General features: G+C 36.4%; 5 protein-coding genes across 8 annotated transcripts in view; 1 reads left to right on the top strand and 4 right to left on the bottom strand.

Annotated features, from left to right (window-relative positions):
* The window catches only part of LOC129792365 (transient receptor potential cation channel subfamily A member 1), a 1,125,827-nt gene that overhangs the window by 258,037 nt on the left and 841,485 nt on the right, over positions 1-26,305 (bottom strand). The gene's annotated exons all lie outside the window — the stretch shown is intronic.
* LOC129792430 (PIH1 domain-containing protein 2) overlaps positions 1-26,305 on the bottom strand; it is a 927,269-nt gene that overhangs the window by 258,037 nt on the left and 642,927 nt on the right. The gene's annotated exons all lie outside the window — the stretch shown is intronic.
* Positions 2,207-26,127, top strand: LOC129792392 (chondroitin sulfate N-acetylgalactosaminyltransferase 1). Its single transcript, XM_055831400.1, has 8 exons — positions 2,207-2,701; positions 18,005-18,199; positions 19,989-20,150; positions 20,374-20,899; positions 22,372-22,622; positions 23,206-23,357; positions 24,438-24,737; positions 25,443-26,127. The coding sequence occupies exons 1-8, from the start codon at positions 2,689-2,691 to the stop codon at positions 25,677-25,679; spliced, it is 1,836 nt and encodes a 611-aa protein (XP_055687375.1). The 5' UTR covers positions 2,207-2,688; the 3' UTR covers positions 25,680-26,127.
* LOC129792432 (RIB43A-like with coiled-coils protein 2) lies at positions 7,140-9,012 on the bottom strand. The gene is made up of 2 exons (XM_055831494.1): positions 8,116-9,012; positions 7,140-7,561 (listed from the first exon to the last, which is right to left on the bottom strand). The coding sequence occupies exons 1-2, from the start codon at positions 9,010-9,012 to the stop codon at positions 7,313-7,315; spliced, it is 1,146 nt and encodes a 381-aa protein (XP_055687469.1). The 3' UTR covers positions 7,140-7,312.
* On the bottom strand, positions 9,111-16,311 carry LOC129792466 (synaptobrevin-1). Of its 4 annotated transcripts, XR_008750809.1 has the most exons (5): positions 16,108-16,311; positions 15,392-15,491; positions 12,223-12,533; positions 11,891-12,050; positions 9,111-9,653 (listed from the first exon to the last, which is right to left on the bottom strand). XR_008750809.1 is itself a non-coding variant. In XM_055831535.1 (4 exons), the coding sequence occupies exons 2-4, from the start codon at positions 15,442-15,444 to the stop codon at positions 9,583-9,585; spliced, it is 435 nt and encodes a 144-aa protein (XP_055687510.1). In that variant the 5' UTR covers positions 15,445-15,491; positions 16,108-16,308; the 3' UTR covers positions 9,111-9,582. The 4 variants fall into 4 exon arrangements, 3 of the variants coding, with proteins under 3 accessions (XP_055687510.1, XP_055687511.1, XP_055687512.1); XM_055831535.1 differs by lacking the exon at positions 11,891-12,050 and having other exon boundaries at positions 16,108-16,308; XM_055831536.1 differs by lacking the exon at positions 11,891-12,050 and having other exon boundaries at positions 12,223-12,506; positions 16,108-16,306.

Consider the following 26,305-nt stretch of genomic DNA (forward strand, 5'->3'; position numbering starts at 1 on the left):
TCCGAATGAGGGATAAAAGTACAAAAGAGGCATTTGAGAAATGCAGAAGCAATTGGCTCTTGGAGCATTCAGTCAGATCACATAATTATCCGGAAATTATTATCACAGAAATATATTTGGTAAAATTGATTTGGACTTTGGTGTAGAACATTTTTGGTGACGGGAAAAAAGAAATAAAATTGGAATAAAGCTTAAATCTAAACTGTACAATTTGAATGAGAAATATATACAATTTGTAGTGAAATTTATGTACAATTAAATTCGAGTTTGAGACAAATACAGTGAATTAAAACTATTTACAAATTACAATTTTTGGTGGTTATCACAGACGTTGCATAAAGATTATTTAGATTAGATTATTTCGACACGCCCGAAGATTATGAACCATACTCCTGTGTTAAAAGATAGGAATATGGTTCATAATCTTCGGGCATGTTGATTTATTTATTCATCTGCGTTATCCACAGTTATCACAGAAGAATTATCACAGTGAAAAAAGTGTTTTTCAACTTTTTTCAGAGTTTTGGTGCGAAGTTGGGTATTGCTGTACACACAGCCGAGGGGTTAACAACTACGGCTGCACCTGCTGGAAAATTTTTTGCTCCTTAGCTAGCCGGAAGGCTCTAGGACAATAATTATAACATATATCATCCACAGGTACGAAAGACAGAGACAGTGCACAAGTCGCACAAGAACAACACAGAAATGTCAATTAATAACATTTATCACATACAATTCTCAGGTACGCACAGTGACTCCACACACAATCCTCATTGACCCCACATATGCACCACAGACAACACTAACACAAATATCTCAACAATATATTCTCAGATGAGCGCCACCAGTTTCATTTTAAAGCGATTTTTTATGTGAAAATTCATTTATCGTTGATTGGATAATTAAAATCACAATAAAAAAAGAAGAAAATTTTCTTTGTCTCTTGGGCAGTGTTTACTGAATCATCAAAAAGTTTTCTTTGTTCTTGTGCGTGATTAAGTTTTCAGAAATCAAAGAGAGGAATACAAATCAAGAAAAGAATAAAAAGATTTGCAAATTTATTTTAAAAGATCAATTTTTAACTAAAATTTCTCATATCAATATTATAAAAACTTTGTAATATTACTAGAAAGTAGCCAATGTAATTAATAAGTTGGCATAATTGAAAATTTAATTTTTTTTACAAATCGACGCTCCCGAAGATTATGAACCATATTCCTGTGTTAAAAGATAGGAATATGGTTCATAATCTTCGGGCACGTTGAAATATTTTCATAAAGCAAAGGATTATAAATTAGTGAAGGGACAGGGGAATTCTGGTTAACGTCAGGAAATGTTATCTCATGGTAATTTAACAGATTATTTTCTCTGAAAGGCCAAGAGAGAGCCAAAAAGAGGTTCTAATCAGTTATTTAGAAATAAATCTGGATGTTACCCGAAATCAGTAGGTAGTAAATAATAAATGATTTGACTTTTTTTAAGTATTTCTATTTTTTTTTTTTTAAGATTCTCAGGTATCGATAGGAGCAATCTTCTAGCTTCAAAATGGAATGAAATTGCATTGAACCTCAATGCCCTTGGGGGTGCCTGAGTTCAATGGAAAATATGCTGGAGCGACCTGCAGGTGTAATTTGGAATGATTTTTAATAAATGTAATGTAATTTCTTATACTCGGGTTGAAACTGACGGAAATTTTATGTTTTTGATGCTTTAGGATAAATACTTCCGATTGCGTCAGCCAAGGGACGGTAGGTCAACCCAAACACATCCTTTCAATTTTAGGGGCCAGAGCTTTCGACGCTACTGTGCGTCTTCCTCAGTGGTCAATTGTGTCTTTGTTTGGGAATCGTCAAACGTCTGAATTCTGTGATCTTGCGGATTTTCATGTAGGGGATTCTCTTTTTTCTTTGATTTTCTATCACTGTACTTTAACTGACTTTTCTTGGCAATTATCTGATTGTGAGGCATCGGAAGGATTTATCCTAAAGCATCAAAAACGTAATTTCTTATACTTCAACCTTATTTTTTTCCATCCAACAAGCAAGACGCTATGTACAAGAAAATTTACACGTAGAAAAATTATCCCTAAAGCGTTTCTTTGAGCTATATATACAGTACACAGTGGAGACGCCTGGTATCCACTATGCGCCTCCACTGCTATGAGGGTTGACGAGTCTTTACTATATTGACGGAGGGTACACATAGAAGGGGGTTCTTTTTTGGCAACCTTACATGCGCATGCGGCATGGAAGACTGGAAATTCCCATGGCATTCATCCCTCGCGACTTCATCTCCGACCTGCCGAGTCATATCGCGTGCATCTTGAGCTCCAGACTCAGTCAGCATCGACACGTCACATTCCCCGGACGTGGAGCCTTCCTGTACGCGCGTGGCTCACATGACTGGATATCTGTCCAGACATCCGGACAATATTCGCGTGTGTTCTACCCTCCGGTGCGTCGTGCCGCAGTGACCCTGTGACCCCGTGAGACGATGTGCCAGTGATATCGAACAGCTTCTCATCATCATCCCCACTCCGTTGTGTGTCAGTGTCTTGTGCCGAATTTGGGTCACTGGGAAAATTCAATATCGTGGCGACTGCAGCTGTTTCTGCGATGCAGGGGTAGCTGACAGCCAGCACGATGGAGTGTGACGCCTTCCGGTCCACGGAGGAGGAAATGCGAGTCAATGTCACAGTGTGGTTAGTAAATGAATGAAATGAAATGCGGTGCTACCTTCATCCACCCCCCCCCAACAGCCCCCATTTGAAATAAAGTGAATCCCTCATAGCGGGATATGCGCCACATGGTGTGAATGAATGTTGTGCGCTCTTTAATAAATTTCCCTACTTCTACTCCTCTCTCCCACCCCCGGCCCCGTAGAAGTGTGATAAATGGATCAATAAACACACCCTCATTCTCCCCCAAACCCTCATCCATGTGCTGCGGGTAGATGGGGATCAGTTGACCAGAGGGATACGAGATAAACTTGGGAAGATTGTGTAAACCATCAGGCAGAAAAAAATCCTTGTAAACTCCGCCTTTTCACCCAAAAACTTTCTCAACCTTGTTCACCACCCCCGTCCCCAAAACGAAAGTCCTATTGATTTTCCCCGTACATTTTCCACCCCCACGTGACATACAAAATTTGCTCTATTATTCCGAAAAAGAAAAAAATTCCGTTGCTATCCGAGGGCGCAAAAAACACCTTCAACCCCCTTTTCCATGCTCAAACCAGTACAAGTGAAAAAAAAAACTATGCTGAAGAAAAGCCCCCGTAATTGCTGTCACCCCCATTTTCCTAAACAGATAAAAATCAAATTTGCTTTTATATATAGAAATGTTCCACATTGAACAACAAAAATTTCTCGCAATGTCCCCCCTAATTTCAAGGTTCTTGCACAACTCCATCGCACTTCCGGCATTTTCTATACCATGTAGGTTGTGTGGCACGAGCGCACTGACAACAATCTGTTGTGCTACATCAATGCGTAAATCCGTGCACAATGGAATAAATTCTCATGTCAACTGTTTAAACGAGAGGGTGGGTGGTGGGTGGAAAGGGGTTGGAATTTCTTCATTTGATTGAGTTAAAGGATGATTTTCTGAGAATTTGCAAATACAGACTTGAGGAGAAATATTTTTAATATATTATGCAAAGGAGTTTGTAGCTTTTGATGAGCTTTTCGGCAGAACTTTATGGCTGTTTATTATTAATTTATCAAAATATTCAAAATTTTGTTTTATTTCTAATGTTTTTAATTACAAATTAGAGATTATAGGAATCGTGAAATAATTTTGAAAAATTGAGGGAATTTCTTATTAATCCCTTTTTGCTGAAAAAAAAACTGATCCTTTTATTTGAGTGAATCAAGTAATTAAGTAAATTGGTTAGTTTAAGAAATAATTTCGTTTTTAAATAATGTAAGAAGATCACACGCGAGAGAATTAAAGGATGTTATTCACGATATATGAAAACTTTTTTCAAAAGAAGATAATTCAGCAGTACACGGGCAATGATCTCGTACGAAAAAACAGGCGTACTGCACGTAATATTGTAGAAGAATGAGAAACATTCAGAAATCCTCGAAAAGATTGACAATTTATGTCACTTCAGAGTTTTATAGGGTTTTTTTTTTAATTCCTGAAACATTCGAGTTGATGTTTCATCAGCAAACTTTGATGAGGTATTTTTGAAACTTTTTTTCTCCAAAATTGTGCAATTTTTGATCATAGCTGTAAGTTTGTAATAATACGTATTTTCCGTTCGGAAAATGTTTGTTAATTGAAACATTTGAAACATTGAAACATATTTAAAATTTCGATCGATTCTCGATTTTTTTTTTCTTTTTCTATATCTTAATAAATTCATTCCGGGATTGAAATAAGGATTAATCGAAAGGTAATTAACCGAACTTTCGAATGAAGGTGGAATTTTTTGAAACATTACCCCAAATGTTTCATTCGTGTAAAAATATGACAAAAACAATGATGACGTCAGTTTCGGATTTTTAGCCAATTTTTGTCGATCATTTTCGTAGAAAATGATCTGTTTGGTGAGATTCTTAATTTTTATTGTAGTTCACAATTTAAAAAAAAAGTTATTTTCCCAGTTTTCCCCTATGAATAATTATTATGAATTAGCTCATAGTTTCTTAATTAGATCTTAATAATTCAAAAATTATATTGTAATTAAAAAAAGCAAAAAAACTTTAGATATTGTAAATTAATTTTACATAATACGTATAAATGAATACAATGAATGTTTTAATACATAAATATAATATTTTTGTAGGTATTTCAAGCTATTTAAACAGATATCAATGGGAGTTTTCAATTTATTAATTAAAATTTCATTAAACAAAGGTCGGTATTCGGGACAGAATACATGGTTCCCTTTCAATATATCCTGAGGCCATTTAGATTATCTTTACTAACCATACACGAAGGACGATATAAAAAATTCATAAAACAAATGAATTTATTATAAACAAATTATCAAAATTTATTTAAAATAGCCTCAGCTATATGCAAATAAATGAGCATAAATTCACCTTTAACATTTACTTTGTGATTTGAGGAATAAATCAATGCTACAAAAATGTCCTCATTCCTTCGCAAAAGTTCCCTCCCCTTACCTTGCTGGGATGATTGATTGCTTCAATGAGATTTTCTTCGAAGATAACTTCCAGAGAATTTGCATTAAAAACAATACATTTCATGATAAATCTCCTCAGCCCTGGATTGGGTGGGGTGTAGGTGGGTTGTGGTGAAAAATCGAAAAGTGCAGCACCGGAAATCCCAAAAGGATGAATTTGGAATTGATGAAAAATTGATTTGCGACTGTAAATTGTGTTTCTGTAAATCAAATCACATTGAAATTTGATTCATACACCATCCCGCTGTGAGAAAGCTTTCCGGGGAACCGCAGAGGAGTTTTGTGCCAAGAATATGCTGATAGTTGGATCGGATTTGTTGAGTCGCGTCATGCTTCATCGGTGGGTGGGTGTGTGGTGGGGTATGAAAATTGAGCTTATACTTTTGCAAGAGACGGAGGGAAAAATCCCTCAAGAGAAATTTCCATGCCTCTTTTGTTTTGTTGGGTGGAATGGGGTCGAGAGGAATGTTGGGGTGGAAATGTGAGGAAGTCGAAGTGATGGAGGAGCTTTTGATGCAAATAATCTCCCCTGGCGTCATCAATAAAAGATCCTTCCATTTGGTGAGTACAACCCACCATGTGACGTAGTTACGTCCGCATGGACAATAAAAGACGCACCCCATCAACGTCCGGTGGGACCTCTTCACCAGGAGCTTGCCTAATTAAGTGTAGATGAGAGTTCTGACGCCGTAAAAATCTTATCCTGACATCCATTGTGCCCCAAAATTGCGAATGAAAGAGAGAGGAAAAAAAAAGAATGAAACCCGCATTGGATGATAGCTTCCGGTATGTCTCCTTCGAGCCGTGTGGTGGGAGCTTTCGATGTTGTTCTAAAGCGGAATAAAAGCCGAGAAAGAAAACACAAAGAAGACGAGCCATAGCTATCAATACACAATGTCCCGCATTTGCATAGAATCTCCTTCTCACCGAGTAAGATATATCGAGGAGATCCCATTTCCGGTGAAATGGACTTTAATTCAGGAGCTTTTTCTTCTTTTTTTTTCAAGTAAAAATCTTTCTTTGAATATTCTTCATGGCAAAATATTGCTACAAAAATGGAAATATTGTAAGGTATGAGATTTTCCTGGGTAAAAGCTATGGGATAGAGATTTTCCGCTGCTCAAGAAAAATAGGGAAAATAAATATTTTTTGTTTGTTTCTATATAATTAAATTTGTTTTTTATTGAAAATATTAAATGTCGACGGAAAATCTACTCCTCAGATCGAACCCAAACTTGGTATGTACTGGAAAATCGGTCAAGCCAGTCGTAACCCTTTTATTTCACGTCTATTGGGTCATAAACGCACCTCTAAAATATTTTTCTTTCTCAAATTTAAATTTAACTATTTTTTTTTTCAAGAAAGAAATGCGATTAACATGCATAGAAGAAAGGAAGGAAGACGTTTTGACTAAGAAATGTTCTCTAAAAGCATCCAAAGAATAGGAATCGTGATGAGAATTTCGAATATTTCAATATTTCACGTTTCACGCGAACATTAAAAAGTTAATTAAAAGTTTCAAGGTGCTTTATAATTGATCAAAACATTACAATTACAACCAATTACAATTTTCTATGGATGAAACATTAGCGCGAATGTTTCATATATTTATAAAAAATTAAACATTAATTAGCATTTAGGCCAAACTTTTGTAAATTTTTCTAAAAAATCTGACTGAAAAATTGTAAGTCTATTATTTAAGAATATTTTAAAAGTATCATATCCAAAAACATCCACGAAACATTAGCGTGTATGTTTCATGTATTTAAATAAACACAACAATATATTTCAACGTTTTGGAGTAAAATCCATATAAAAAATCGTGTAATTTCGCTGAAAATTGATTAGAAAGTTACTTTTAGAACAAATTTAATTATAGAAAAAAATCTCTGTACCTGATATTGTGACCTATTTTACAAAAGATTCAATTTGTTACTCCCTCCGTAACCATATATAAATCTCTCTCGCCAATGTGGCATTTTCACTTCCAACTGCGGCAGTAATGGGAAAAGTTTTGCCAATAGGGAAAGTCTCTTTATTGTTTCCCAACCATGTACAATTGATGGCAATTTGAAGTGACTTCTCCATGTTAATGCTGTGGCGTCCCTCGCAATAGGGATATTTTGGGTGCACCAACGCAAAAATCATTACCATTCTAGCGGGATGTTGTGTTGAATTGGGTGAAGTAGTCATTTGTGGGGGAATTCCGATACACGACCCCATTCAAGTGTTCCAATTGAATCTTCTGCTCCACCGCAAGGTCCTTATTTTCCTCCTGAACTTTCGTACTGTGCGCCCTTATGCGTCTATTCATGGCTCTCTCCTCAATAGTTGACATTCGGGCGAATTTCTTCTCAAGCCCATCCCATTGATCCTCCCACACCTTTTCACCGCGTTCACGTTCCTTTTGGTGGTGAAGACATTTCCGGACGAATGGTGGTGAATTCCAGCAGGAGGAGATAAAAAAAATGGTGAAGAGACTTGTCAGACAAACTATATAAAACTTCCACCATGTTTATGGGTTTTTGTGCGAAAAGCCAATTAATTTAGTGGGAAATTTTCATGCATAAAATGCTCTTTCTTTTAAACTTTGCAGCTTTTGTAGCGCAATTATTATTTTTTATACCCTTTTTAACTTAATTATTCAAGCGTCTTTTTATTTAAAAACTCACCGCCATTTTAATACGATTATTTTTCAAATTAATAATTGTTTTATGAATGCATTGTTGAGTTTTCTTTTATTTGAAAATGCAATTGAAGCATTCTTTTGAATTTTTCTCCAATGAATCAGTTTGGAAAAAGCCTTAAAATTGAATAAAATTATCTTTTTTGGAATTTTCATGGATTTTTGCTTCGTTAAATTTATTCCCCATAGTGAAACACGGATGAAACACAAAACTTCGTCAAAACACTTACTGAAACACTTAACATAACCTCCAAAAAAGTTAGTTCACTCACCTTTTTCTCCGCTATTTGCTGCGATTGACTTTCACGAATGTGATTGATTTCCTCAGTGGACATTCCGCGGTACATGTAGGGTATCTTTCTTCCTGGTCCAAAGGCACTATTGGCTGCATCGGGATTCTCGGTTAGGAGGTCACTCGTAACGAAATTGCACATTTCTGCAAGGTTGTCTTCATTCTCCTGCTGTCGCTTCTTCAACAACTCCTCAGTTCGTTCTCTGGCAAGCTTTTGATTAATCTTTGCATCCTGCTGAAGGCAATGGCGTTTGCTGGTCCTCTCATTCCTCTCCAGATCCATCGCCATACGATCTCGAGCCTCAATAGCTTTCTGCAGTGCTAGGTCAGCTTTCCTCTGGTCCTCTTCACGGCGTCGCCTCTCTGAGATTTGATGCTCTAACCATTCACGTTGCTGCTGCTTCTGCATCTTTTGCCTCTGTGCCATTGTGAGGTCCTCCCCGAGGAAGCACTGCCCACCGGATACACTCAATCGTGGATCAGTGTCACTTAATCGTGCCGGCGGGGTCTTCCACTTACTAAATGGATCATTGAGATCCCACTCTCGTGTATCTTCACGTCGCTGAAAACGCCTCCGGAAGTCATTGATACTCTCACCAAGCCGACGCTGCTGGCAACGCTCTTCCTCCTCGAGTTGCTGCTGAACTGCAGCACATCTCGTATTTTCAGCCACAAATCTCCGTTGGAATTCCTCCTGCTGCGCCAAAAGTTGATGCTTTTCCGCAAGTTGGTTATTCAGTGCATCACAATCTACTCCAATTGTTCGGCGTTTTGGATCAAAAATCCTCTTCTTGCGCTCCTCCTCTCGCATACGACGCCTCTCAATTGCCGCAGCCTCCCGCAGATCCTTCTCCGTGGCTATTTTTAGCTTCTCCATCCTTCCACTGAGCACCACAAAATCTCCAGCAGAGCCAGTTTAATCGATACTCAACCCGCCGTAATGAGTTATTTGATCAATAAATTTATTTACTCAACTTCTTCTCTTTTTATCCATTTTATTTATCATTTTATTTATTTGTTATATAATTTATTTTCTCAATATGCCAAATGTATTTTTTTTGCTTCTGCAAGAAACTAATTGATCCTACAGAAAACATATGTAATGTAATTAGGAATATTAATTATAATACACTTATAAGCCCCCCGAAGACCCACGTAAATAGTGCCACACTATCCAAACAATCAGCCCTACATTATTGTTTTTGTATTTCAATACAGACTTATATAGCATACTTTTTATTTATTTTTCATTCTCTCGGAAATTAGTTCAATTTCGTGTGACATTTATTGTTATTTATTGACTCCCCCCCGTCCCATTTTCCATTATATATGTATGTATATAATTTTTTCAAAAAAAAATCCTCGTGTGCTTTTTTCCATATTTTTACGTTCATGCTCTTGAAACAAACAAAAAATTAAGCCCTTCGCTGTTTTCACGTATATATCATTAGGATCCCGCGTTGTTTGGGGGCTGTTCAATGGGTGCACTGGTGCTTGAGGACGATGGCAAAAGTGAAACTGTTGAGGGTTAAAAATTCATTTGTCAGCCTTATTTTCCAATTTCTCTGTGTGTGTGCGTCTCAATTGAACAACAATCACAGTATTCCATACATATATAATTATCCAATGAATTTAATTACAGAGGATGCAGTATTATGTATTTTATATATGTACATATACCATCTACCCTTGACGCTAATACCATTTCAACAATTTCATTACATTTATGTACAAATTTTCATTAATTGGGAAATGGGAACAGAGTTGGAATAGACTGAGATAAGATTGGAGGATTTATTGAAGGAGCTTTATACCTGATAGTGAGAAGAGATTTTATAAATTTGAGGGGGATTCACTGTGAGTTGCGTAAACATATCCATTACACTAATTTTTACGAAATTAAACTTTTTTTAAAATACTTTTTCTTAAAGGTTTTATGAGCTGTTTAATGGTATTTATAACTAAAACCTTGTTGCTAATTAGTATAAACATTTGTAACAACAATAACAGAAAGTAAACAAAATTTTTCTTGCGTAAAAACATAACCATACTTTTTGATTTTTCAACGAATGAACTATGAACGAATACTATGAAAATTCAGTCATTTGTCAATATTAGGAGAGTGAAACATGGGATTTGACCTATTCGAAATTCTTCGCTTTTCTGTAATTCATGCAACGTTTCGTAGACGTATACCTCCTTCCTCAGGCATTAATTATTTAAAGTTTTTCGGTCGATTTCATTGTTCACAACGGGACATGTTCTACGGTTCTCTTCACCATGGTTTTGTGACATTGACTAAGGGTTTTACTACTTATACTGTGAACGCGTAAATAAATTGAAAAATCCGTCTGATACAACTAGAAAATTGGTTAAAAAGAAAATTTTGAACACATAGAAAATTCTTTTGAACATTTCTATGGACGTAAACAACTGATTTACACATTTCAAGTGAATTCCCTTCAATATATTAGTTTTAGTTACATAAATTCAATGTAAACTTTCTATATATAAAGTAAAATTTAGCAAGCGTAAACAGAGGATTTTTTAAAAACTTTTAACTAAAGAAATTCAACAAAAAGTGAGGTTAATTCTCGACGTAATAATTCGAACAATTTGCGTAAAAGGAAAAGTAAACATGTTAACACTTGGAGGATCGAGGTTTCTAACCTCAAATTAACCTTAATTTTCTCTCAAAAGAAAATATTTTTCCAAGTTTTTTTTCAATGATCTTGAAGTAATGGAACTTCCCTACACACAGATGTAGAAATTATCACGATATGTTTAAGAGATTTTTTATTCTGTGACGATTTAAAAAGTTTCGAATTGGCCACGGTGGCCAGAAAAATCCTCCAAGGGTTAAAAGAATTACTATGCGTACGCTTAATGTCTCACTAATTATCGTTAATACGTTACTTTTTCATACTTTTTTATGTGAGTTCCCCTATAATTTTTGTCTGCAAAAGCCAATATTTTATCGATGTTAGGATATAATTTTTTAGCAGATACAAAATTTAATATTTTAGCCAAAAAATATTATTAAAACAACCACATACATGCTCAATTTAGCTTTATTTAGTCTTTTCAAACAGTTCCAATGAATTAGCCAATTTGGCACAATTTTTCTACCAATCCTTGCGCAATTTTTTTTGTCTTAAAACTCATCGTTGTGGAAAGACTAAATGATAGTTTTTCAGTTTTTCCTTCTCTTCAACTCAGAGTAATTTCAAAATAAAAATTCTCTCATAACTTTCCAATAAATTCCTTTAATTGACCAAGACTCGGTAGAGATATTTGCTACTAAACTCACATGTGTTAGGTGCAAGAAATCATACAATAAAATGTCAATAAAATGTTATTCTCATACACTCTTTGGATTAAAGTTTAAGTACCTCTGATGATAAAAAAAAAAACCAGCATACAGCAATTTCTACAAAAAACATCTTCCTCTCACAATATTCCCCATAAAATAAGTTCTATTCGAGAGATGAAATTGGATAGAATTCGTGTTGAAAATTACTATAAATTCAAACAAAATAATCTGCTGAGGAACATAAAATATGATTTTTCCAACTCTGTTCCGGAAATGGGTAGACAGCATTGTGGGTGGAGGTATATAGTGTTTGGAAGTGTTGTCCTTTTGGCACAATTTAAAGGAAGATTTCATGTTTGATTTCTAAAAGGTTCTTTTTTTCTCTAAGGCAGAACAGAATTTACAGCCACAACAAACAGAGACACTTTTCCATTTAACATACGCGAAATCGGGTATTTTCTTCTTCTTTCCCCTTTCTAAGAGACAGCACACGATTTATGGAAAGATCACGGTAGTTTATTTTAAATGTAGAAAATAGGGGTTGTGGATGTTTTTTTTTTAATGTATTGCGATAGTATACATTTAATTGGGGATGAGGAGAACTGAAAAAAAAAATAACAAGAAAGCAAAATAAATAAAAAAAAAGAGAAAATGAAAAATTGGAAGAGAACCAAAAGGACAGCGAAGGAAGCTAAAATGCCAAAAGCACCAACCCCATGAGCTATAATAGAGCAACATGCATTTTGTACTCATATACTGTCAATCAGTACTCACCGATGATTATAATGAGCAAAACAACCCCAATCACACCCATGATGATCATCATCTTTATATTCGCCCACCAGTGCTTCCTCTTGAGCTTGCCAGCTTGCTGCTCAAATTGCGACGCCCCATGCTGCAGGGCATCCGCCCGTTGATCTAACTCCGACAACTTCTGATCGCGCTCCAGCACCTTCTCCACATTCACCCGCATTATGCCCACGACCTCATCCACCTGGGCCTGTGTCTGCTGGAGGCGCTTATTGCCCGCATTGCCCTGCCCCGGGGCGGGCGTGTTGCTAGGTGGTGGTGGCAGAACGGGAAAACTAACATTAACTCATGTAGACCCCATTTTGCAAATTGGAGCGACAGGGTGAATAATGTGGGGGTTAGTTTATGAGATATTCAACTGAGAGACAAATTACGATCACCATGGGAATCCCCGTGATTGCTGAGGAGGGGGCATCTCATATCCACAGAAATGTGGGCAGTTCAGTTGCTGCACAATTCTCCACAGCATAGGGTAAAGTGGCTCAATATGCGGTAACTTAATGAGAAATTTATTTATTTTTTATGAAAAATGATAGAAAGCTGAAAATTGGTTAAAAGGTTCTTAGTCCAATTAATGAATGGAATCTTTATGATTTTAAACATCTTAAATTGTAAACTAGGAAACAAAATGGCGTCTTTTTTATTAAAAGTACTTCTATGAGTGTGATACATGGATGAAATTTAGCCCCCTTGCATCCTTATGAAACATGGAAATATTGAAACATCAGAGAAAAGTCAATTCTAGACCAAAGTTCTTGAAAATGCGTTTAAAATGTTACAAAACGCTTTTCTTTTTATTAAAATGTCTAAAATAATGTGAATTTTAGCCAAATGTTAAAAATTTTATAATATTTGCTCGAAATTACATGGCAACGCCATACTGGCAAAAATGCGAAGCTAAATTTTCCTTTCATCTTCTGAACATCTTCAGATCATTTCTTTCCGATCGAAAGGGCTAAAAAAACAAACAGGGCCGAATGCAGCCTAAAAGTCTACAAAAATTATAAAAATTAAATATTTAACGTTTGAGTCAGAGTGTATGATCCAATGGATGCAAAAGGGTTATAATGTTACAGCTGACATAAGAATCATTCTAATGCAGCTCATTTAATTTTCAGGCATCCGTAGGAACAAAGATTTATTAGCAAGGACACTGTTATGGTTTAATTTTAACGGCCGCGGAAGCAAGGTCATTAACCTTTAGGATACTATTTAGAACAGATGAAATTTGAATTTCATAATGTGAAACATTACAGGATTAAGTTTTTACATTATTGAAACATTTTTAGTGATTTTTTTTAAGGAAAAAGAGGAAAAACATCAAAGAAAAAAACAAATATAAGCAAATTAACGATAAAAACATTGTTTATCAAATTGTGCCCCATGTTAGACACACATACCCTATTTGCTTCAAATCACTGTAGCGGAAAAATTGTACCAACATAGAGCTTTAGGGGATAATTTCTGGGTGAAGTGAAATGGCAAATAGTCAACAAAATGTTGACTAAAATTGGAATAACATATTTCTATTTTAAAAATTCATCTGGATCATGCCAAAATAAACTCTAAATAGGAAAATAAATTGTCAAGTTTGATAGGAAGTCTGTCAGAGATAAAATGAATGAGGTAATTTTATCTTTGTTTTGTTTTGAATGAGAACAATTTTTATAGAATTTTTCTAAATTCTTTTGAAATTTCATTGATTTCAAGAATTTCTTGGTTGTTAAAAATTGTTTAAAATTTTAAGTTTTAAATCCAGTAATGTTTTATCTAATAAAGTGTAAAAAATGACGTCATCATCGTGTTTTTTGTATCTTTTACCCTGTGAAACATTTGCGCTGATGTTGCGTTGGTTTCATCACAATATTTTAATGTTTCATGCATCATAATGAAAGAAAACACAAAAATGACGTCATTTCTTGTATTTTCGGATAAATCTTTACTGATTTTTCCCCATTAACCCTTTTTTGTTCCCTTAAATGATTTCATTGCCTTTCATTTTATTAATTAAACTCCTTTCCTTCTTATAGGTAAATCAAAGAGCTTTTCTCTGTAGAAAGCTTCAAGAAAATCAGAATACTCAACGCATTGAAGGCCACTATAGACAAACATTTACGCCACAATATTCCTCTACAGACTTTCTCAATTAGTTTTCAATGTTTTCATGTTTAAAGTGGAAACAAACATTAATTTTTGTCGAAGTTAAAATTCACCTCTTGACGCTTTTTGAACTTTTCTCAAGACTTTTTGGGTGGCGGGAAGTGAAGAGCAATTTATAATTAAGTGATTAAACAGACCCCATCAATCAATTGAATGGATTAATGAGTAAAATAGAGATAGAAGCATTTTCCGATAGAGAGACCAAAGAGAAAATCAGTGTACAATGAGAACAATTAGAACGTTTTCTCTTCCCTTTTCTCTCCAACTTGTGGAGGGGTAATCTATCGTGAATCATTTTCTTGTGTTTTGTTCGAGGAAATACTTGTGTCCAGTTCTTTGGAAGAAAATCAATTACGTTCACCGTGTTTGCTTTTAATCCGAAGAAGCGATTGCTTAGAATTGAGATTCTGCATGCGACAGAGAGTTTACAGAAAGACGAAAATTCTTCACACTGAATAGGGGGCATTTTGAGAGTATGGTAATTGAAGTTAATGAGGGGCTTAGTCAGCTGAAAATTTCGTGGACAGATGTTTTTGAGTGGAATTGAGGGGAAATATCGAGGGAAGTTATGAAGCGTACCGCACAACTGGATCAATAAAAAATATTCTATAGAAAACTTTCTCAAATAATGGGCCTTATTCAGCGACCAAGAATCAATTGAAATTCGCTTTAAATCTTGAATTTTCAGTACAAAATTCAAAAATTTCAAGGATTTCTTGGTGACTGAATAAGGCCCAATAATAATATTAATAATAAGTTTATTTCGTTTCCAAACTGCGGCTGCCGCCGTTTCATTACCGACCTCCCCGAGTAAATCTGGGAGAGTTGTTTGTTAAAAGTTTTGGACACATTTCTGTCGGATGAGATGCCCCTTTCGTGACTCTTTTGCCCGTGTTAGTCATTTTCACAGAGCGATTTATGAAAGTGTGCATTTGGGGCAAAAACTGTAGTTCAAAGCTAAAATGTGATTTACTTGTTAGCACCACCCGATGATCCTGCTGGGCCCGTTGAGTCCTGGCTTGCCATTCTTATGTCGTCCTATTGATCCCACGTTGTATTCCTCTACCCTCAATCTGTCGGAAAAACAAGAAGAAAAAATAGAGACAGATCAATAAATCAATAAGGGAGCCACCATTGTGTGGGACATGTGTGCTAATATTGAAATTTTTGTTGTGTTGTGGGGAACTGATAAATGTACATGAGGAGCGAACATTATCAGCAGGCATCACCAGCACACCTGATAAAATAGAAGAAATTTTTTGACTCAACGAATCATCAGTTTTTCATGCATGAGGGATTTTCCGTTGGGTGCAATAAATCTCCCACAACCGTCCGGGGAGCCACCTCATTGGGGGTGCCAAAGTAACTTCCTGACCCATGAGATCCACTCCACACACAGACCCACCGAAAAAAAAATCACCTGCCGGAAAACTTTGCCCCCCAATTATTTGCCTGAATTATTCAACCCGCAGACTTTTCCATCCCCTTCCTTCCTCCACCCACCCCCTTCTTGCCCAGGATGGATAGTACGGTGGTATGATGATTATTGGGGGCCCACCACGACTGCCTGGAACAATTCTCACGGCTCTCCACCATCGCGAAGAAGCGGAAAAGACGTGGAGACCCGGCGCCCCCATCGAACTATGACTAACTTGTTGCTCGCCCAACAATAAAACTCATTGTACTCACATTTTAATTGCTCCGTCGCGCACTTTCTCGTCAAACTCCACTCACAGAGACTCCCCTGGCTATCAATCTACTCAATTTAGGACACAGAAATTGCGCTGATTGCACTAAATAAGATAAAATGGAATATCTTTTGTTTTTTTCTTCACACTGACGTCCACAAATCACAAACAGCCGCCGCGAGCGCAACGATCGTCACCAAAGTGAGACGGATCGATGTTCCGTGCGACAGGGAGAGGAATATTCTTTGTTTTCATGGCGGAGGTCGTTTTTCGAAATTAATATGGCGGGAAAATTCAAGTGATCATTTTTCGGGAAATCTGTGAAACATTGCGAATTTTGGAGGAAAAAGTGTTCGATTTATGGAAAATTTCATGAATTAAGGTAGTTATTAATAAAATCTAATTAATTTTTAATGATTTCACGACCTTTACTTTTTACTTTTTGGGGTAAGAAAGCTTTAAACATAATTTGAGATCTGCAATTAGTGAAAAAATATTTCATGTTTCATAAAATTTTTATTGAAGAATTTTTGAGAAGACAATTTTAATTTTTTAAGTTGTATAGAACGGTAACAGATTAAGAGATTAACAACATTAAGTTTTATTATTTGTCGATTTTCATTTGAAAAATCTTTAAATATTTATATTCCTTTGAAGGATAACGTTGAAAATACATTGAAGAATTTTATGAAATCGATACGATCATTTTTTCTTCAATGTTTCATGCAACTGCTTTGAATTTAAAAGGAAACAGAGACGAGTAAAATCGTTAAAAAGGTTATAAGGGTTATAACAATTAAATCTAAAATTGATTTAGTCCATTCAATTTCATAAGAATTTTATATAAATAATATTACAGTCAGTTACTGGTTAACGTCACATTTGATGTGCTCTTCTCTCACTCATTTATAATAGACAGAAGAATTTTTTAGGGTGTTTTTTTTTCATTTTTCATTGATTCTGTTTAGATATTAAATAATCCATTAATTAAAAAAATTATCCATTTTCATTCAGTAAAAATTAAGAGCAGATTGAAAACAATCATTACGGTTTAAGAACAAAGACGCCATCTTTTTTTTTTTTTTTTACTTTTTAGCTGTGATTCCTTCTTTATTGAAAATCTGCTGAACCGATTTTGATAAAAAATTGTAAAAATCATTTTATAGGAAAATTAAGAAAAAAATAAAAAGTAGTTTTACTGGAATTTGTATTCTAATAAATTTTCTTTGAATTAGTCAACAATCTATGGTTGATTCCAAAATATTTCCTTGGTCAAGAGCTATCATTTCTGCAGCATTTCAATCAAACAAGTATTTTTATAGAAGCCAACAGAAATGAGCTAAAATCCAATAAATTAATAAAAATTCAATGGATTAGCGAAAAAGATCTATTAACGAATTTTTCCGGTTTCCAACAAGAAATGAAGTTTAATTTTTAAAAGAAGATAGAATAAAAGAAAAATCAAAGTAGGAAAAAGAAAAAAAAAGCGAGAAAACCCCATGTAAATGTTGGGATTCGAACTCACATCTTTAGCGTTGAGTTGATGCGATTTTAATCCCTGTACCACCGTCTTTTTCAAAAAAGACATCGAGTCTATTAAAAACCAGACAAACTGCAATTTTCTTCTTTTCAAATGGCAAACAATTTAATATTTTCTTCATTTTTTTTCTTTCGTAAATCTCATGCTACATCTCCTTAGGGACGCATCAGCAAATTTGAGCAATAAAATTCAACACTCTGCGACATTAATTCCCATACGTTCGCTTGCTCCAAAGTGGCGGAACTTTTCTCACATAGAACTTTCGGTCCACTTGGGGGTGGGTGGATGGCAAAATGAAAGGCGCCTCACAATGGTGGAGAATTGGGCTGTTATTTATTCGTGTCCATTTTCATTGCAGATGTACAAGGTGGTGTAGAAAAACTTGTGTGGGTGACAAAGTGTGTGAGGAATATGGTTCGAATGGTTGGCTCCAAGTTGCTGGCGAGACTGCTCCTTCTAATTTCATCTGTGACCCTCATCTCCCTCCTGGCACTCACACGATGCGGCATTGGAGGTCTTGTGGCAGACAATGTGCTCATTGCGGATGAATCTGGTGAGTCTCTAGAGAGTGGAAAAGTCCTTATGATGGGGCTCACATTGATGGGCACAGAGGGATGAGGGATGGGGGAGATGGGTGATGGTGTCTAACACCCTAGAATCCCAATTAGAATTGTAGAGAAGCTTCATGGTGGAAATTCCCAGTGAAACATTGAGCATTAAATTGCCCTCCACATTTTCCCACCATCATCATTCCAAAAACCCGTTTGAGCTTTTCTCCCGGTCTCGCCTTCGACTTCCCGTCGCTCGAGGAATTTATCACCACGACTGGGTGGAAATTTAACGCTCAAAATGAGAAACACACGGATAAATTGATGAAGCTCCTCTTTTTTTTTAAGCGCGAGAAAAGCTCCAACAATATACCCACAGAGATATTTCCCACCATCAACTGCCGGCGGTGTTGATTAGCATTTACCCTCCTCACATTACACCACCGCCATCCATAACCTCAACTTCCAGGAATGGCGGAGAACCACAAAAAATAACGTATACAGAGTTGTGGGTAAAATTTAAAATGTGAACTGCTTTACACCACATGCGATTGCCACGTATTCCCCGCAGACACCGGGAGTGGAGCTTTCCCAGTGTGTTCATTAAAATTGAAAAGTATATGAAAATTCACTGTGGGTGATGGCTCCCCGATTTTGGTGAAATACCGAAAATATTTCCCAAGGGATTTTCAGCGACGCCATGAGCAAATTTAGCACGGTGTGGCATCGTTATCGCGTCTAATTAAATATAATTGCTCAGCGGAATTGACGCTATAAAATAGACAGGCTCACACTGATGGTGGGTACAAGATAAGATTTCCTCGGCATACTTCCATGCGGAAATAGAATTCTTCGGTAGACAAGTATTTGCGCGATTAGAAATTCCACAGCATCGATATTGTGCACAAGAACGAGCTTGGGCTGAATGGCTGAAAGCGATTTAATTTCCATACCACGCCGTTGCAAGATTGTGAAAGTATTTTACGAATAAAGAAAATGCACTTAAAATGTCTTTTATGGGAAAGTTTAAGGATCTCATGACGCCATATTGGATGTTAGATGACGCTATGATGACGCCATGTTTGAAATGTTTGAAATCTTTATTTTTGAATTTTTCAGTTTAATTTTGCGCCATTTTTTCATTCACCGCATGTAAAACTAAATGCAAATAAATTTTAGCAAAAATCGCGAAGAAAATAATTATTTAACTTTACTCAATTAAATGAAACTTTTCTTAACATAAATTTAAAGAAACTTAAATATTAACAATTTCTTAGTTTCCAATACTTTTGGTGAAAATTATTTTTTTTTTTGTGGAAAATGGGGAAAATTAAAAAAAAAATAGTACAAAGTTTTTCCTAGAAGTTTTCCAACACACAAAATTGATGTGCCCCATTTTATTTCCCATTATTTCTCATTCTTTTCATCGTTGGGTGTTATTTGGGTTACGCGCGAAAGTGCAGAGTTATTCGTTCATATTCCACACTCCTCTAAGTAAAGCACAAAAGTTTTATGCGGAACTTTCCCACGGAATCCTCACACAAGCCCAAGAGATTTTTATCCACTTTGAAGTTATTTCGGGGTGAATGGCGGCATGGCACGGCAAGGGGGGTGCTGGTGAAATTGGGTGTAATTTAATGCTCTGATTAAATTGCCCTCTCGCGACTTAAACGAGCGGAAGGGGATTAAACTTTAAAGTATCTCGTTTGGGCGAGTTGTGATGCAAAGCCCCAAAAGAATGATGCTACTTTTAACATCTTATACTGAGATGGGGTGGGATTTTCCCTGTGATAGGTGCAACAAAGGTGGATGCCCAGCAACAGATTAGCAGCGACAGTGAACAGCAACGGGGGTACCTGCAGCTACTGCAGCAGCGCGAAGAAGAAAATCGTCAGGAAGTGGCCAAGCTCACGGCGGAAATTCGTTTGCTCAAGCTCCAATTGCTCCAATTAAGAAGTAAGGGCGCTTTTTCCATCCCTCCATGTGCATGAGAAAAACGTTAAATTGCGGGCGTTTAAGCGTAATGAAATTTAATTTACAAAATTTAACGTGATTTGTTCGCCTTGATTTTTTTCTCTAAATTTTTATTTGAAAATTTAAATCAGTTTCCGGTGTTTGACCATCAACGGTTTTTTTTCGTCAAACAAGGAAGTGATCATCACTGCTTTTTTCCTCGCAGACAATCAAGGTCCATCGTCGACAGGACAGGAAGTTGGGGCGACAGTCAATGGGACGACAAACCTCCCACCCGTATCAGCTCTTCACGACTGCACGGGTTTCGTGAGGAAGCAAGTGGGTGCGGCGGAAATCCTCCATGGGCTACCACTCAACAATGAGTACGAGCTCATCCCCTTTAATCACTTCACCTTCAGCCGGGTGTACCCAATTGAATTGGGACTGGGGAAGAGGGTGGTGGAGAAGCCGATTGGGTACAAGAGGAAGGATCTCCTGGATGCCCTCAATCGCGCACTCGAGAGTCTCAATCGCAACGTAACGCTCAAGTACACCCTCGATGATTTCACCGAGGGTATCTACCGCAACGAACCCACAACAGGGACCCAGTATGAACTATACTTCCGCACCAAAGATACCCCCAATAGGACCTCAAATTCCCACCATGAACACACGAATCACGGCGTGACTAAGGTCGTGGTAATGAGGCCCTTTGCTCCCCTTCAAACCATCCAAATGGAAGCATATCCCAAGTAAGTTTTAACCCCCAAAAATCAACCCCTAATGAGCTTAATAATTTCATATGGCAAAAAATGACAAAAAGGGCGATATAAGCAGTAGGTATAATATGTACATAAATCCCCCTTCAGAAGATTGCAATCTCATATTAGATGTGAGTGACAGAGGTATACCTACATAATTTAATTCACCTCGGAAAAGGAAGTCCCGGCAATTAGGGATTTGGTAGTTCCCACACAGGAAATGGGCCAATTAAAGGGGTGGATTACCTCAAGTCATTGGCTTCCATGGTTTCCATGTGAAGCTAAAATAATAATGTAGATTTTCTCTAGATATTATGAGAAATTAATGGAAGTTAAAGAATAACTTTTGGATTATCATTTCCGGTAAAGAAAATCAGGAATTTCACATACCTTACCGTCTTTTTGGGCTAATTGTAATAACGGGGTGAATAAGGAATTTTTTTTTGATCTCTATGTTTAATTATTAGTTTTTTTCTTCAAAAAATGCTATTGGCCAGCAAGGAAAATCAGTATATTTATGCAGTTACTGATTTCTGTAACCAAACAGTGTTTAATGTTAATGTATTAATCATGTATTCTCTTAATTTTAATGCAGTAACTATACATAAATTTTTGTTGCAAGTTCTTATAGTTCAGTATTCATGCAGTAACTTCGCAGTTTTTATGCAGTTTCCTAATGAAGTATTCCTGCAGTAACCGAGAAGCTGATATGTATTCCTTCCAGTAACAATTAAGCTGAAATGCAGTATCCTTTCAGTTTTCGTGCAGTAACAAAGCAGTTTTAGCTGTAATTTCTTGCGGTACCCACGGATTTTTTATGCAATATACTTTAAACAAGCAGTTTTGATGCAGTCACCGAACAGTTTTCTTTCAGTAACTATAATTTCTATCACTATAAAAAATAGTTTGAGTGTTGAATATAAAAGAGATTTAAAAAAAAAACATTTGAAAATATTTAAAGAATAGTCTCAGCTTGTTAAAATAAAAAAAAACACAATGAAATTAATTTTTTTATAATAAGAAATTCCATTTATTTTCTCTAACTCAACTCTGATGATGTAAATTATGTCCTGATAATTAGATTTTCTCCTATGGAAAATTTTTAAAATTTTTATGATGCATGTAAAATAGCACCCTGTAATATACTTATCGTTTCAATGGCCATGGAATAGCAACAGGAACAAGGGATAAGCGTCACGAATTTATGCAAAATTCCATCTTAAATATTAAGGGTTATTTAATGTACTCACGTAAATCAACTGGCAATATATAGGAGCCCCACATAGAGAGCATATAATCCATATAGAATACTAAATACTTAATGGTTGGCTATAAATTTCGCATATGGGGTGTATTTATTGTGAAGAATTCTTTAAGTGAGAAATATATTGGAGTTTAGGATGTGGGTGGGTGGAAATGAAATTGAAAATTATCCAAGGCGATAATTCACTTTTCCCCGGCAGGGTGCACGAGAAGGAGTTGATCCACATAATTCTACCGTTGTCTGGACGTTCGGCGACTTTTCAGAATTTCATGGATAAATTCTTCCGCATTGCACTCACGCACGATAGACGTGTCCACTTAACGGTGGTGTACTTTGGGCATGAGGGACTTCAGGAGGCACGGGCCATCATGAGTCGCGTGCTTGGTGCCAAAAATGGTGGCAATTCATCCAATTTGAAACTTTTAGCTTTAAATGAAACTTTCTCGAGAGGTGAGTAACTCTTTCCTTATTTTAAGGAATTTTCTTCATTTTTTTTTGAATGGAAAAATATGAAAATTTGTTTAAAAATGCCCGGAATGACGTCACTATTTGGTTTTTTTTGTCTCTTTTAATGCTAAAGCATAAAAATACATTTATTTGATGAAAATCAAATTTCCTTTTTATGATTTTCCAAGTTACCAAATTAAACGTTATTTTTACACCAAATTGAACGTTTTTTCCCTAAGAAAACAACTAATATTCGGTTCAAACGATTAAAAAATTCAAAACCAAATACAATTTTTAATGCAGAAATTCCACAAATTTACAACTTTTTAGCTACTTTAATATCTCAATGGAATTTTCACTATAAATATCATATAATCTCCACCGAAGAGAAAACATAAAAGAAATTTAAGAAGTTTCTCTATGGGTAGATTGTCTTCTTTCTCCACTCTATTCAAAAACTTTCCTCGTGCCTGGGCACGCTATCCTCCGCATAGTCTTTTCATCTCTCTGATGGCGAAACATAATCACACAGGGACTTTTCTTCATCTTATACAATTTTTTTTTGGTGTTATGTTGTCCTTTTCAGCCAAGGGCCTCCGTGTTGGAGCTGAGAAAGTATGGGACTCGACGGACAAGAGTAAAAACAAAGATGTCCTTCTATTTATGTGTGATGTAGATATCGTGTTCAGTGCTAAATTCTTAGATAGATGCCGATGGAATGCCAAACCCGGAAAAAAGGTGAGTTGACAATTTCTCCCCCGAGAGGGGTCGTCCCCCAGCTATGTGCCATTCCACATGAGTGGTTCCCTCTGATGTTTTGTTATGTGAATTTAAGGTCGGGGAGAGGGGGGGTGGGAGGTTGATTTTGATTGAAATTGAATCACGTGCACTGCATTCCTGAAAGCTCTCACCCAGACACTCCGCTATATATGTGCGAGGGCGGAATTAAAACTTTTCAAACTCCTTGTTCCGAAATGGCATTAACTTAAGTTATTACAGTACCGGGGGATGGTGGAGTTTTTATTTAGCTCACACGGTTACCTCAATAAAAACAAACTGAGAGTGTTTTTAGAGGAGAGAATGTTCGGTAACAGTTTTAAATCGAATTTGACACCCACTTTTCCATTTTTTTAACACATTTTTGGAGCTTTATTTGAGAAAAGTTCTCGAAAATTGTCTGGCCTATTTATTGAATTATAACAGTGAGTTAGTAAAGTTTTTTTTTAATAAAATAAACGATTGACAAGATTCTTCTTTTCGTTTAAATAAAAAAAATATATTATTTAAAAATTTCACATAAATTGAGAGCATAAACTTTCCCTTTTAAAATACCTCTGCACCCACCTAAATTAACGTTTAATCCCAAACGGGGCATGTCTTTCAGAAAGCTTTCAGATCCACGTACCAGCCGAGAATTTAAATGCAAATTCAAAAGTTTTGGTAACGTGTATATAAAGTTTAAGTGATGAAAGAGCCGAAAATGCATAGGGAAATGGAAAATATCCGTGTATAACGGTACAAAAGGAGAGGATTTTAAACTTTCAGAGTGCATTGCATTGAAGAGGAAGTTAATCATTTGACGGACCATTTTCCCGGTTGCACTCTGCAAACTTTTCACCCCACCCCCTCGCAAAAAGCTCTCTCCTCTAAATGTTTTGAGAAGTGCCAGAAAGTGCCCTACTTCGAGGCGCAATCCAGCACGTATATATATTTGCCTCGTCGTTGCAAAATGCATGACTATTCAATTGAATTTGGTTGAAATGATAAAGTCTCACTTTAAATTGTACATTTTGCTATGCTTTTGCCTCTCTCTTGCAGGTCTACTACCCTGTCGTGTTTAGCCTGTACAATCCCCATGTGGTGTACACGCTGCAGGGTAGGGAGCTACCGCCAGAGACGGATCAGCTTCTAATATCACGCGACACGGGTTTCTGGCGTGACTTTGGGTACGGCATGACGTGTCAGTATAGGTCGGATTTTCTCAAAGTTCGTGGATTTGATGAGGAAATTGTCGGCTGGGGCGGAGAGGATGTTATGCTCTACCGAAAGTATGTTAGATCCTCCATCAAGGTGATCCGTGCCACTGATCCTGGAATTTTTCACATTTGGCATCCGAAGGTGAGTTGAAAATCTTTTTCTTTTTAATTTTTAGGTATACTTTGCAATCATTTTTCTTAAAAATAAAATAACGAATTGGATGAGAATTACGTGCTTAATTTACAAAGAAAAATCGATCTTATTATCAATTCTTCATTTCTTCGATCTTTGTCAGTAGAAAATTATCTTTTTCAACCAGGAATTTAAAAGGAAAATTCAATTGTTTCTCCAGAGCTTTCGGCGCTCTCTGAGTCTTTCTCAGAGGCTATGTGGAGAGTTTTTCTCTATTAAAATAAATTCTCAGAATTTTTTTCTTTTAAATTAATATACTAAAAATATTATTAAAATATTTTAATCCTTTTGTGTTTGATAGAAACATTGAAAGATTTTTGGTCTTTTTATCAAAATATTTTATTCTTTGGATGCTCTCAAGAACATTTCTCATTTAAACATTTTCCTTGGCATCTTCTATGTAAATTAAATGTTTTTATTAATAGAAAAAATAATTGAATTAAGATAAATATAATGTTTATCGTTCAATGGTCACGAAAGGGTTAAACTGGGGGCATTTGACTCAATGTAATACTAAGCCTATAATGCTTAAGCCTATAATTTTAAGAGAAAAAAACAAAAACTTCTAAATCCCAAACCAGGGAGGATTTTTCCCCGATTATTATAAATATTTTTCGAAGCTCGAAAAATTCTTTCTCTATACTCCCTGTGTAGGTCTGCACTGGAGTTGCAAGTGGGCAAAAATTAACCGCAGATCAGTATCGCGCCTGCATCCGTTCTCGTGCCCTCAATGAGGCCTCCCACGCTCAGCTGGGCTTCCTGGCATTTCGCGATGACATAGCTGCTCACTACCAGGACGACACGAATGCTACAAAGCTCCACCTCGCCGCTCCACAGAAACTACCTACAAAACGCATCGCGACGCCTGGGACAGCTCGAAAGGCCACCTGATCCTACGTGGGGCACCAGGAGAGTTTCTGGAAAATTGAATTCTGAGTGGCAAATGGCCCAGCAACATGTTCATAATGTACATAAATGGCAGATGATTTTCCCTCTCGATTGTCTCCTCTCGCCGCGAAAGTGCACAAAGTGTGTGTGGGGGGCATTCGTACGTTGCGGTGTAAAGGTAAATGGACGCTCAATGGGAAATGAGTAAAAGCCCATCATATTTTAACACCACCGGAAATAATTTTGGCTTTAAATGGGCAATTTTAGTGTGGCAATAGTTGTGCTCCAGGGGGAGACGGAGATGAGTTTTTGAGTTTTTTTTGCATGTCGGTGGAAAAAAAGCTCAGCCGATAGCTAAATGGAGCGCGCAAATTTTCATGGTGCTACACGAAAGAGAGAGAGAGTTGTGGGATAAATAAAAAAAATTGTGCGGCTGGATTTAAAAAGCAAACTGAAAAATGGTGTTTCAACTGAAAAATAGAAAAAAAAGCTGTGCTAACAGATGAAAATCGCACGAGGGGAAAAAAGAAACGGAAAAGCCAGATTAAAATTGTTCCAATTTATGAGAAAATCATCATGAAAATGATTGGCTAAATATAATGAAAGCTTGTAGCGTGTGATGGACCCAA

The sequence above is a fragment of the Lutzomyia longipalpis genome, chromosome 3 (assembly GCF_024334085.1).
Source record: "Lutzomyia longipalpis isolate SR_M1_2022 chromosome 3, ASM2433408v1".
In the NCBI taxonomy this organism is placed as follows: domain Eukaryota; kingdom Metazoa; phylum Arthropoda; class Insecta; order Diptera; family Psychodidae; genus Lutzomyia; species Lutzomyia longipalpis.

What these genes read in the sequence shown, in the direction of transcription:
- LOC129792466 (XM_055831535.1), bottom strand. Translation starts at nt 15,444, where the DNA reads ATGGCAAGCCAGGACTCAACGGGCCCAGCAGGATCATCGGGTGGTGCT. An exon ending in TCATCGGGTGGTGCTAACAA is followed by an intron (nt 12,534 to 15,391) that starts GTAAATCACATT and finishes AGTTAATGTTAG; the next exon opens with TTTTCCCGTTCTGCCACCAC. An exon ending in TTTGCTCATTATAATCATCG is followed by an intron (nt 9,654 to 12,222) that starts GTGAGTACTGAT and finishes AACCCTCAACAG; the next exon opens with TTTCACTTTTGCCATCGTCC.
- LOC129792432 (XM_055831494.1), bottom strand. Translation starts at nt 9,012, where the DNA reads ATGGAGAAGCTAAAAATAGCCACGGAGAAGGATCTGCGGGAGGCTGCG. An exon ending in AGCAAATAGCGGAGAAAAAG is followed by an intron (nt 7,562 to 8,115) that starts GTGAGTGAACTA and finishes CACCACCAAAAG; the next exon opens with GAACGTGAACGCGGTGAAAA.
- LOC129792392 (XM_055831400.1), top strand. An exon ending in CAAATGGAAGCATATCCCAA is followed by an intron (nt 20,900 to 22,371) that starts GTAAGTTTTAAC and finishes TTTCCCCGGCAG; the next exon opens with GGTGCACGAGAAGGAGTTGA. An exon ending in TTCACATTTGGCATCCGAAG is followed by an intron (nt 24,738 to 25,442) that starts GTGAGTTGAAAA and finishes CTCCCTGTGTAG; the next exon opens with GTCTGCACTGGAGTTGCAAG.